The 12,196-nt window shown below is 45.2% G+C and overlaps 1 protein-coding gene across 1 annotated transcript in view; it reads right to left on the bottom strand.

Annotated features, from left to right (window-relative positions):
- The window catches only part of LOC140201977 (adenylate cyclase type 8-like), a 147,087-nt gene that overhangs the window by 96,252 nt on the left and 38,639 nt on the right, over nt 1–12,196 (bottom strand). The window contains exon 8 of the mRNA XM_072266844.1: nt 8,629–8,823. Within this exon, the coding sequence (XP_072122945.1) occupies nt 8,629–8,823 (195 nt within the window). The remainder of the gene's footprint in view (nt 1–8,628; nt 8,824–12,196) is intronic.

Raw genomic sequence — 12,196 nt, 5'->3', positions numbered from 1 at the left:
AGTGTTGAGGAAATAGGTAGGATGCAGAAGGACTTAGACAGATTAGGAGAATGGGCAAGAAAGTGACAAATGAAAAATAATGTTGGAAAATGCATGGTCATGCACTTTGGTCATAGAAATAAATGTGGGACTTATTTCTAAAAGGGGTGAAAATCCAAAAATCTGAGATGCAAAGGGACTTGGGAGTCCCTGGGTAGAATACCCTAGAAGTTAACATGCAAGTTGAGTCGGTGGTGAGGAAGGCAAATGGCATGTTAGCATTCATTTCAACAGGTCTAGAATACAAGAGCAGGGATGTGATGCTGAGGCTTTATAAGGCACTGGTGAGGCCTCACCTTGAGTATTGTGAACAGTTTTGAGCTCCTCATCTTAGAAAAAATGTGCTGGCATTGGAGAGGGTCCAGAGGAGTTTTACAAGGATGATCCAAAGAATGAAACGGTTATCATATGAGGAACATTTGATGGCTCTGGGTCTGTACTCACTAGAGCTTAGAAGGGTGAGGGGAAATCTCAGTGAAACTTCTTGAATGTTGAAAGGCCTAGGCAGAATAGATGTGGAAAGGATATTTCCCATGGTGGGAGAGTCCAGGACAAGAGGACACAGACTAAGGATAGACAGGTGTCCATTCAAAACAGAGGTGCGGAGAAATTTCTTTAGCTAGAGGGTGGTAAATTTGTGGAAATTGTTGCCACATGCAGGTGTGGAGGCCAGTCATTGGGTGTATTTAAGGCAGAGATTGTTAGGTTCTTGATTGGACATGGCATCAAAGGTTACGAGGAGAAGGCCAGAAAATGGGGTTGAGGAGGAGAAAATAAAATATCAGCCATGATTGAATGGTGGAGCAGACTCAATGGGCCAAATGGACTAATTTTTGCTCCTGTGTCTTACGGTCTTAATGTCCAAGGATACATGTTGTATCGAAAAGACAGGCAGGAAGGCAGAGGGACTGGTTAAAAAAATGAAATAAAATCTTTAGAAAGAGGAAAAATAGGCTCGGAAAGTGCGGAATCATTGTGGATAGTCCTAAGAAACCTTAAGTGTAAAAAGACCCTGATGGGAGTTCTATACAGACTCTCAAACAGGAGGAAGGATGTGGCCTACAAATTGCAATGGGAAATAGAAAATACGTACCAAAAGGGCAAAGTTACAATAGCACTAGAGGATTTCAATATACAGGTAGATTGGGAAAGTCAGGTTGGTGTTGTATTCCAAGAGAGGGAATTTCTAGAATGCCTATGAGATGGCTGTTTAGAGCAGCTTGAGCTTGAGCCCACACGGCGATCAAATATTCTGAATTGGGTGTTGTGCAATGAACCAGAACTGATTAGAGACCCTTAGGATAAAAGAACCGTGAGGGACAAGTGATCATAAGATGATCAAATTTACAGTGAAATTTCAGAAGGAGAAGCTATAGTCAGATGTATCAGGATTACGATGGAGTAATGGGAATTACAGAGGCATGAGAGAGGTGTTGGCCATAACTGATTGGAAAAGAGCACTGGCAGGGATGATGGCAGAGCAGCAATGGCTGGAATTTCTGGAATCCATTTGGAAGGCACAGGAAAACCAAAGAGAGGGCATATAATAAGGGCAGGTAAGTGTGAGATGGTTCATTTTGGAAGGTCAAGTATGATGACAGAATATAGTATTAATGGTAAGACTCTTGGCGGTGTGACCCAGCTGGTGGCGTAGTGGCATCAGCGTCGGACTTCGGGACGAAAGGTCCCGGATTCAAATCCAGCCAGCCAGCTCCCCTGCGTGCTTTCCATCCGTGCTGGGAAACTCACCCGGCAGAAGGCAATGGCAAACCACTGTTGTAACTTGCCTCGTACACGGTTCCCCACTACGTCAGAGAGGTGTGGAGGGAAATCGTCTGCTAACCGGAGAAACTCCGGATGCAACGTACCTTTCCTTTCCTTGGCAGTGTGGAGGATCAGAGGGATCTTGGGGTCCAAGTCCATAGGACACTCAAAGCAGCTACGCAAGTTGACTCTGTGGTTAAGAAGGCATACGTTGCATTGGCCTTCATCAATCGTGGGATTGAGTTTAAGAGCCAAGAGGTAACGTTGCAGCTATATAGGACCCTGGTCAAACCCCACTTGGAGTACTGTGCTCAGTTCTGGTCGCCTCACTACAGGAAGGATGTGGAAACCATAGAAAGGGTGCAGAGGAGATTTACAAGGATGTTGCCTGGATTGGGGAGCATGTCTTATGAGAATAGGATGAGTGAACTCCAATGGAGGATGACAGGTGATCGGATAGAGGTGTATAAGATGATGAGAGGCATTGATCATGTGGATAGTCAGAGGCTTTTTCCCAGGGATGAAATGGCTAACACGATAGGGCACAGTTTTAAGGTGCTTGGAAATAGGTACAGAGGAGATGTCAGGGGTAAGTTTTTTACGCAGAGAGTGGTGAGTGTGTGGAATGGGCCGCCGGCAACGGTGGTGGAGGTGGAAACGATAGGGTCTTTTCAGAGACTCTTGGACAGGTATATGGAGCTCAGGAAGATAGAGGGCTATGGATAACCCTAGGTAATTTCTAAGGTAAGTACATGTTCGGCACAGCTTTGTGGGCTGAAGGGCCTGTATTGTGCTGTAGGTTTTCTACAGCAAAAACTGGTGGGAAGTTAGAGCTTTTAAAAATGAACAACTAAAAAAAGTCATTAAGAAGGTAAAGATGGAATACTTAAGTAAGCTAGCCAATAACATTAAAGGGGATACCAAAAGTTTCTTCAGATACATAAAGTGTAAAAGAGAGGCAAGAGAGGATATTGAACTGCTGGAAAATGATGGAGAGGTAGTAATGGGGGACAAGGAAATGAATAAGTATTTTGCATCAGTCTTCACTGTGGAACACACAAGCAGTGTGGTGGAAGTTCCAGGTCTTGAGGTCATGAAGTGTGTGAAGTCACCATTATTAGAAGAAGGTTCTTGGGAAACTGAAAGGTCTGAAGGTAGATAAGTCACCTGGACCAGATGGTGTTCACCTCAGGATTCTGAAAGAGGTCGCTGGAGAGATTGTGGAGGTATTCATAATGATCTTTCAAGAAACACTGGAAAATTGCAAATTTTACTCCACTATTCAAGAAGGATAGTTGGTGAAGTAGTTATGGGGGACAAAGAAATGGCAGATGAACTTAATGGGTACTTTGCATCAGTCTTCACTGTTGAAGACACTGGCAGTGTGCCAGAGGTCTGTGGGTGTCAGGGCCTTTGTTATTACAAAGGAAAAAGTGCAAGCTCAAAGGTCTTGAGGTGGCTAAGTCACCTGGACCAGATGGACTACATCCCAGAGTCCTGAGAGAGGTTGCTGAAGAGATAACGGATGCATTGGTCATGATCTTTCAAGAATCACTTGAATCTGGCATGGTCCCGGAAGACTGGAAGATTGCAAATGTCACTCCACTCTTTAAGAAGGGAGGAAGGCAAAATAAATTTTAGGCCAGTTAGCTCAACCTCAGTGGTTGGGAAAGTGTTGGAGTCTATTATTAAGGGTGAGGTTTCAGGGAATTTGGAGACTAATGATAAAATAAGTGAAAGTCAGCATGGTTTCTGCCAAGGGAAATCTTGCCTGACAAATCTGTCAGAGTCCTTCGAGGAAGTAACAAGCAGGGCGGACAAGGGAGACGCAGTGGGTGTCAGTAACTTGGATTTTCAGAAGGCATTTAATAAGGTGCCACACCTGACGCTGCTTAACAAGTAGAGTAAACACCGAAAGGCTTTAAATGGCAGTAAAATGTGACCTCCACCATGCTGAGTATCTGCCCTGGACTGAGAGGAGAAGCAATGGCCCAATCGCCTTTATTCAGGGGTCTGTGGGAGAAGTCGCAGGAGCAGTGAGCAGAGGGGCGTGTCCAGACAGGTAACCCAGTTACAACATATATATATATATGGTTTACCACAACAAGATAAATTCCTATGGCGTTACAGGAAAGATACTGGCATGAACAGCAGATTGGCTGACAGGCAGGAGGCAGTGAGTGGGAATAAAGGGGGCCTCTTCTGGTTGGCTGCCAGTGACTAGTGGCATTCGTCTGGGGTCAGTATCAACACCACTGATTTAGATAATGGAATTGAAGGCTTTGTGGCAAAGTTTGTAGATGATACGAAGATAGGTGAAGGGGTAGGTAGTGCTGAGGAATCAACGCAATTGCAGCAGGATTTGGACAAATTGGAAGAATGGGCAAAAAAGTGGCAGATGGAATATAGCGTTGGGAAATGTATGATAAATGTACAATGCGTTTCGGTAAAAGGAAAAATAGTACGGACTATTATCTAAATTGGGAAAAGATTCAAACATCAGAGGTTCAGATGGACTTGGGAGTCCTTGTGCAAGGCTCCCTGAAGTTTAATTTACAGATTGAGCCTGTAGTAAAGAAGTCAAATGCAATGCGTGGCTAGGGACAGCTCAAATACTATCTATAACTTTGCTGACAATACAACCATTGTTGGTAGAATCTCAGCTGGTGACGAGAGGGCGTACAGGAGTGAGATATGCCAGCTAGTGGAGTGGTGCCACAGCAACAACCTGGCACTCAGCGTCAGTAAGATGAAAAACCTGATTGTGGATTTCATGAAGGGTAAGATGAAGGAACATGTACCAATCCCTCATTGTGAGATCAGAAGTGGAGAGAGTGAGCAGTTTTAAGTTCTTGGGTGTCAGGATCTCTGGGGATCTAACCTGGTCCCAACATATTGATGCAGTTATAAAGAAGGCAAGACAGCAGCTATATTTCATTAGGAGTTTGAAGAGATTTGGAATGTCAACAAATACACTCAAAAACTTCTAGAGTTGTACTGTGGAGAGCATTCTGACAGGCTGCATCACTGTCTGGTATGCAGGAGCTACTGCACAGGACCGAAAGAAGCTGAAGAAGGTTGTAAATCTAGTCAGCTCCATCTTGGGTACTAGCCTACAAAGTACCCAGGACATCTTTAGGGAGCGGTGTCTCAGAAAGGCAGTGTCCATTACTAAGGACCTCCAGCACCCAGGGCATGCCCTTTTCTCACTGTTACCATCAGGTAGGAGGTACAGAAGCCTGAAGGCACACACTCAGCGATTCAGGAACAGCATCTTCCCCTCTGCCATCTGATTCCTAAATGGACATTGAACCCTTGGACACTACCTCATTTTTTTAATATTGAGTATTTCTGTTTTTGCACATTTTTAATCTATTCAATATACATATACTGTAATTTATTTATTTATTATTATTTTATTTGTTTTTTTTTCTCTGCTAGATTACGTATTGCATTGAACTGCTGCTGCTAAGTTAACAAATTTCACATCACATGCCGATGATAATAAACCTGATTCTGATTCTGAAAGTACAGGGAAGGTTCACGAGGATGATTTTGTGAATGAAGGGGTTAACATATGAGAAGTGTTTGGCAGCTTTGGGCCTGTATTCACTGGAATTTAGGAGAATGCGTGGGATCTCATTGAAACCTACTGAATGTTGAAAGGATTAGATAGGGTGGATGTGGAGAGGATGTTTCCTATGGTGGGGGTATCTGGATCTAGAGGGCACAGCCTCATAATTGAGGGCGACCTTTTAGAATTTTTTTTAGCCAGAGAGTAGTGAATCTCTGGAATGCTCTGCCACAGACTGTGGTGGAGGCCAAGTCCGTGGGTATATTCAAAGCAGAAGTTGACTGTTTCGTCATCAGTCAGGGCATCAAAAGATATAGCGAGAAGGCAGGTGTATGGGGTTGAGTGGAATCCAGCATCAGCCCTGATTGAATGGCGGAGCAGACTCAGTGGGTTAAGTGCTTTTCCCTCAGCTCATTACTCCTCTCTACCTTTCAGTCCAGATGAAAAGACCTTAAGCGCCAACTCTCCATTTTCCTCCACAGACGCTGCCTGACTGCTGAGTTATTCCAGTATCCGTTGTCCCCTCATATCCACATTGCTTTCAGCCCCTTTCGGATACAGATAACTAAAAATGGCAGAGGTATGATCTCTGCCAGCCCAACCCAGGTTAACAGCCACTGTGTGGAGGAACCTTTGTGACCTCTTGACATCAGGCAGCAGGTACAACCGCATAAGAATCAGAACTGTCAGGCTGGGTAATGGTTCTTCTCCAGGCTGCTGGACTTGTTAACACCCTGCTGCCACCCAGCACACATGTACACATGTCTGAATGCCCCGTCTCTCCCTCCCACCAACTCAAAGACACACTCTCATCTTGGTAATTTTTCATCTGTTATTGCTGCTGTTTCACGTATTTGTGTTTATTTTATTATAATCGTATCAGTAACATTATACTGTCTTATGAGGATATTTCCATATGAGGAGAGTTTGGCAGCTTTGGTCCTGTACTCACTGGAATTTAGAAGAATGCAGGAGGATCTCACTGAAAGCTACTGAATGTTGAAAGGACTTGATAGGGTGGATGTGGAGAGGATGTTTCCTATGGTGGGGGTATCCAGAACTGGAGGGCACAGCCTCATAATTGAGGGGCAACCTTTTAGAACAGAGGTAAGGAGGAATTTTTTAGCCAGAGAGTTGTGAATCTGTGGAATGCTCTGTCACAGTCTGCGGTGAAGTCCAAGTCCATGAGAATATTTAAGGTAGAAGTTGATTGTTTCCTGATCGGTCAGGGCATCAAAGGATGTGACAAGAAGGCAGGTGTTTGGGGTTGAGTGGGATCCGGAATCAGCTGTGATGGAATGGCAGAGCAGACTCGATGGGCTGAATGGCCTAATTCTGTTCCTATGTCTTATGGTCTCCCATAAACATGCACCTCATGCTAAATGCCAACCTATCAATCTCCAGAGACTTGTGCAAATATTAATTTGTGGCTGTATGTGCTGGATCATAACTATATATGCTGTGTGATTTTAGTGCACCTTCTGTGCTTTGCACCTTCGTTCTGGTGGAATGCAACTGTACGCATGTGATGGTTGAATGACGACAGACTTGAACTTAAATGTTAAAATCTCTGTTCAAATCCAGAGACACAGCACAAAAATTCCCACTCATCCTTGTGAACTCACTGTCGGTGTGACAACGAGTGCAGCCTCAGATTCAGGCCCGGCACCACAGATGTAATGTGGAGAGCATTCTGACTGTTGCTTCACCACCTGGTGTGGGGTGGGGGTGGGTCCACTGTACAGGATCGGAATAAGCCGCAGAGGGTTGTAAATTCATCCAGCACCATCACGGACACTAGCCTCCGCAGCACAGACACCTGCAACAGGCGATGGCTGAAAGACAGCATCCATCATTAATGACCCCCGCCTCCCCCCCATTATTCAGGACGTGCCCTCCTCTCATTGCTACCATCAAGGAGAAGGTATAGGAGCCTGACAACACACTCACAATGTTTCAGGAGCAGCTTTTCCCCTCCAGCATCAGATTTTCAAAAGGGCACTGAATCCACGAACACTACCTCAGTAATTATTTTCCCCTCTTTGCACTGCTTATTTAAATTTAACTTTTATATATACAGTACTGTGCAAAAGTCTTAGGCACATACATATAACTAGGACTAAGACTTTTGCACAGTACCGTATTTGCCAACGTGGAGCAGAGAGTGAGTTTGATCGTTAAGAGCACCAAATTTCTTGGTGTTCACCTGGCAGAGAATCTCACCCGGCCCCTCAACACCAGCTCCATAGCAAAGAAAGCCCAGCAGCGTCTCTACTTTCTGCGAAGGCTGAGAAAAGTCCATCTCCCACCCCCATCCTCACATTCTACAGAGGTTGTATTGAGAGCATCCTGAGCAGCTGCATCACTGCCTGGTTCAGAAATTGCACCATCTCGGATCGCAAGATCCTGCAGCGGATAGTGAGGTCAGCTGAGAAGATCATCGGGGTCTCTCTTCCCGCCATTACAGACATTTACATCACACGCTACATCCGTAAAGCAAACAGCATTATGAAGGACCCTACGCACCCCTCATACAAACTCTTCTCCCTCCTGCCATCTGGAAAAAGGCACCGAAGTATTCTGGCTCTCACGACCAGACTGTGTAACAGTTTCTTCCCCCAAGCCATCAGACTCCTCAATACCCAGAGCCTGGACTGATACCAACCTACTGCCCTCTACTGTGCCTATTGTCTTGTTTATTATTTATTGTAATGCCTGCACTGTTTTGTGCACTTTATGCAGTCCTGGCTAGGTCTGTAGTCTAGTGTAGTTTTTGTGTTTTTTCTTACATAGTTCAGTGTAGTTTTTGTATTGTTTCATGTAGCACCTTGGTCCTGGAAAACATTGTCTCATTTTTACTGTGTACTGTACCAGCAGTTATGGTTGAAATGACAATAAAAAGTGACTTGACTTGACTTGAAATCTGGCAAGAGAAAAGGATATTGGAAATGGTGAGAGTGAAGAGCCATGGGAGGGGTGTGGAGCAGGTGGCACAGAAGGAGTGCCAGGGGTGGGGGGTGCTGGTGTGGTTGCAGACACGGGCAAGGTCATTTGATTCCAAACAGTTGGTTTACTGATCGTCTCTCTGATACTTCCTGCTCCCTCCCCTCTCCCTGCCCCTTTCCCACTCTCAGTCCACAACAGAGACCCAGGTTTATCATCACTCACAGATGCCATGAGATGGGTTTTTGTTGTGGCAGCAGGACTACTGTACAACAGATTTCATGGCATTTGCAGCAAGGCTACACTACCTTCTTTTCAATGTTGTGGTCCTTGAAGGCCAGAGTGATCTCACTGATGTAGGCTGCCCGCAGTTTGTCACTGCTACGCAGCTGGATGGCTTTCTCGACTCTGAAGTTCACCTCAGTAAATCTGGCCGAGCTGTGACGCTGCGCCTTCGATCTGTCTACCTTTTTCTTACATTTCTTCATCAGGGCCGCCATAACCTGCAGGAATAATGCAAGAGGCAAAAGCACCCGTAAACTCTCAGCTTAATACTCCTCTCTATTTTATTCTCTGGAACGTAGGCAAAATAAGGGGAGATTTGATAGAGGTATACAACATTATGAGGGTATAGATAGGACAAACACAAGCAGGCTTTTTAAGAACATAACGAATAGGAGCAAGAGTCAGCCATCTGGCCCGTCGAACCTGCCCCACCATTGAATAAATCCCAGCTGATTGGGCCATGGACTCATCTCCAACTACCCGCCTTTTCCCCATAACCCTTAATTCCCCTACTACGCAAAAATCTATCCAAACGTCTTAAATACAGGATAGCCTCCACTGCTTCATTGGGCAGAATTCCACAGATTCACCACTTTCTGGAAAAAGCAGTTCCTCCTCATCTCTGTCCTAAATATACTCCCCCAGATCTTGAGGCTATCTCCCCTAGTTCTAGTCTCACCTACCAGTGGAAACAACTTTTCTGCTTCTATTTTATCTATCCCTTTCATAATTTTATATGTTTCTATAAGATCTCTTCTCATTTTTCTGAATTCCAGTGAGTACAGTCCCAGGCAAATCAACCTCTCCTCATAGTCCAATCGCCTCATCTCTGGAATCAAACTGGTGAATCTCCTCTGCACTGCCTCCAAAGCCAGTATATCCTTCCTCAAGTAAGGAGACCAGAACTGCACACAGTACTCCAGGTGCGGCCTCACCAGTACCCTGTATAACCTCCCTGCTCTTAAATTCAATCCCTCTAGCAATGATGGCCAACATTCCATTTGCCTTCTTGATAGCCTGCTGCAACTGCAAACCAACCTTTTGTGATTCATGCACAAGCACTGCCAGGTCCCTCTGCACAGCAGCATGCTGCAAACTTCTACCATTTAAATAATTATCTGCTCTTTCATTTTCCCTTCCAAAGTGGATGACCTCGCATTTACCAACACTGTACTCCATCTGCCAGACTCGTGCCCATTCACTTATGCTAGCTATATCTCTCTGCAGATGCTCTGTATCTTCTTCCCGATTTGATTTTCCACCTATTTAGTATCATCAGCAAACTTTGATACACTACCCTCAATCCCCTCTTCCAGATCGTTACTGTAGATCGTGGACAGATGCAGGCCCAGCACCTGCAGCACACCACTCACCACTGATTGCCAGCCAGAGTAACACCCATGTATCCCAACTCTCTGCTTTCTATTGGTTAACCAATTCTCTATCCATGCTAATACATCACTCCCAACTCTATACATCCTTATATTATGGAGAAGTATTTTATTGAGCTGCTCGTCGAATGCCTGGTGGAAGTCCATGTAAATAACACCCATCTGTTCCCCTCCATCAACTGCGCTCATTGTATCCTCAAAGAATTCCACTGAGGTGGACTGAGACTAGAATTGGAGGTCATGGGTTAACGATGAAAGGTGGAATGTTTAAGGGGAACATGAAGGGGATCTTCTTCACTCAGAGGGTGGTGAGAATGTGGAATGAGCTGTCAGCAAAAGTGTTGGATGTTGGTTCAATTTCAACATCTAAGGGAGGCTTGGATAGGTACACAGATGGGAGGAATACATAGGGCTATGATCTGGGTGTGGATTGATGAGACTAGACAGAATTACAGTTCAGCACAGACTAGATAGGCTGAATGGCCTGTTCTGTCCTGTAGTACTCCATGACTATGACTCTAGGCTGAGGGGTCCTCTGTCATAGACACAGTGGTGCAGCAGGTTTCAAAGGAGCACAGAAGCAGCATGGAGAAGTACTGAGGGATAACAGAATGGTTACAACAGCAGTTCTTAGACACGTTGGTCAATGGCCCCTCTCAGAGTGGAGGAGCAACACCTCATGTTCCATCTAGGTAGCCTCCAACCTGATGAGATGAACATTGATTTTTATCAACTTCTATTCAGTTTTTCCTCACCCCCTTCTCTCTTCTACTCCCCACTCTGACCTCTTTTCTTCTCACCTGCTTATCACCTCCTACTGGTACCCCTCCTCCTTCCCTATATCCCATGGACCACCCTCCTCTCTATCATTTCAGCCCAGCTTCTTACATCACTCCACCCTCCCCCACCCACCTGGCTTCACCTATCACCTCCAAGTGTGTCCTCCTCCTCCTCCCTCCACCTGTTTATTCTGGCATCTTCCCCCTTCCTGTCCAGTCTTGGTTAAAATGTGAGCAAGACCAAGGAGCTGACCATTGAGTTCAGCAGGAGGAGGCCCGTCTTCATCGGGAGTTCAAAGGTGGAGAGGGTCAGGAACTTTAACTTGTTCAGGGTTATCGTTTCCGAGGACCTGTCCTGGGCCCAGCATTCAACTGCAATTATGAAGAAAGCAGGGCAGAGCCTCTACCCGCTTCCTTGGCAAGGCATCTAATACTTCGACAAACTTCTATAACGTGTGGTGGAGAGTATATTGACTGGTGCATTACAGCCTGGTATGGAAACACCAATGCCCTTGAGCAAAAGGTAACACACACAAAATGCTGGAGGAACTCAGCAGGATAGGCAGCACCTATGGAAAAGAGTAAACAGTTCACATTTCAGGTCCAGACCCTTCTCGCATTCTTGAAGTGGGGTCTCAGCTGAAATGTCAACTGTTTACTCTTTTCCATAGAGATGCTGCCTGGCCTGTTGAGATCGTTCAGCATTTTGTGCATGTTGCTTTGGACTTCCAGCATCTGCAGATTTTCTCCTGTTGGTGATCCCACAAAAAGTCTGTCACAGGAAATGCCCTCCCCACCATTGAGCACATCTACAGAATGCTGTCACAGGAAAGTAGTGGATACGGCCCAGTCCGTCGCAAGTAAAGCCCTCCCCACCATTGAACACATCTACAGAATGCTGTTGCATCCATTGTTAGGAACCCCCGCCATCCAGACTTGGTTGTCTTCCGGCTGCTATGATCAGGAAGGTGGTATGGGAGCCCAAGGACTCACACAACTGGGTTCAGCAACAGATTTTACCCCTCAGCCATCAAGCTCTTCAACTAGTGAGGATAACTTCACTTGCCCCATCAGTGAATTGTTCCCACAACCAATAGATTGACTTTCAAGGACTATTGCTCTCATGTTCTCGAAATTTAGTTTGTTCATGTATTTTTTTTTCTGTTTTATATTTGCACAGTTTGTCATCTTGAGCACATTGAGAGTTTGCCCATCCTGTTGGGTGCAGTTTCACTGATTCTATATGGTTCTTGGATTCACTGAGTATGCCCGCAAGAAACAGACCTTGGTGTTTCATATGGTAACATATACTTTGATAATAAATTTACTTTGAGCTTTAATGAAGGGCATCATCTGAAATGGTGACTGCTTATTCACTTCCATTGATGCCGCTGAATTTCCGCAGCATTTTGTGTGTGTTT

The sequence above is a fragment of the Mobula birostris genome, chromosome 8, assembly GCF_030028105.1.
Source record: "Mobula birostris isolate sMobBir1 chromosome 8, sMobBir1.hap1, whole genome shotgun sequence".
NCBI lineage: Eukaryota > Metazoa > Chordata > Chondrichthyes > Myliobatiformes > Myliobatidae > Mobula > Mobula birostris.
The sequence above is the reverse complement of the archived record's forward strand: the minus strand, read 5'-3'. Positions and strand labels throughout refer to the sequence as shown.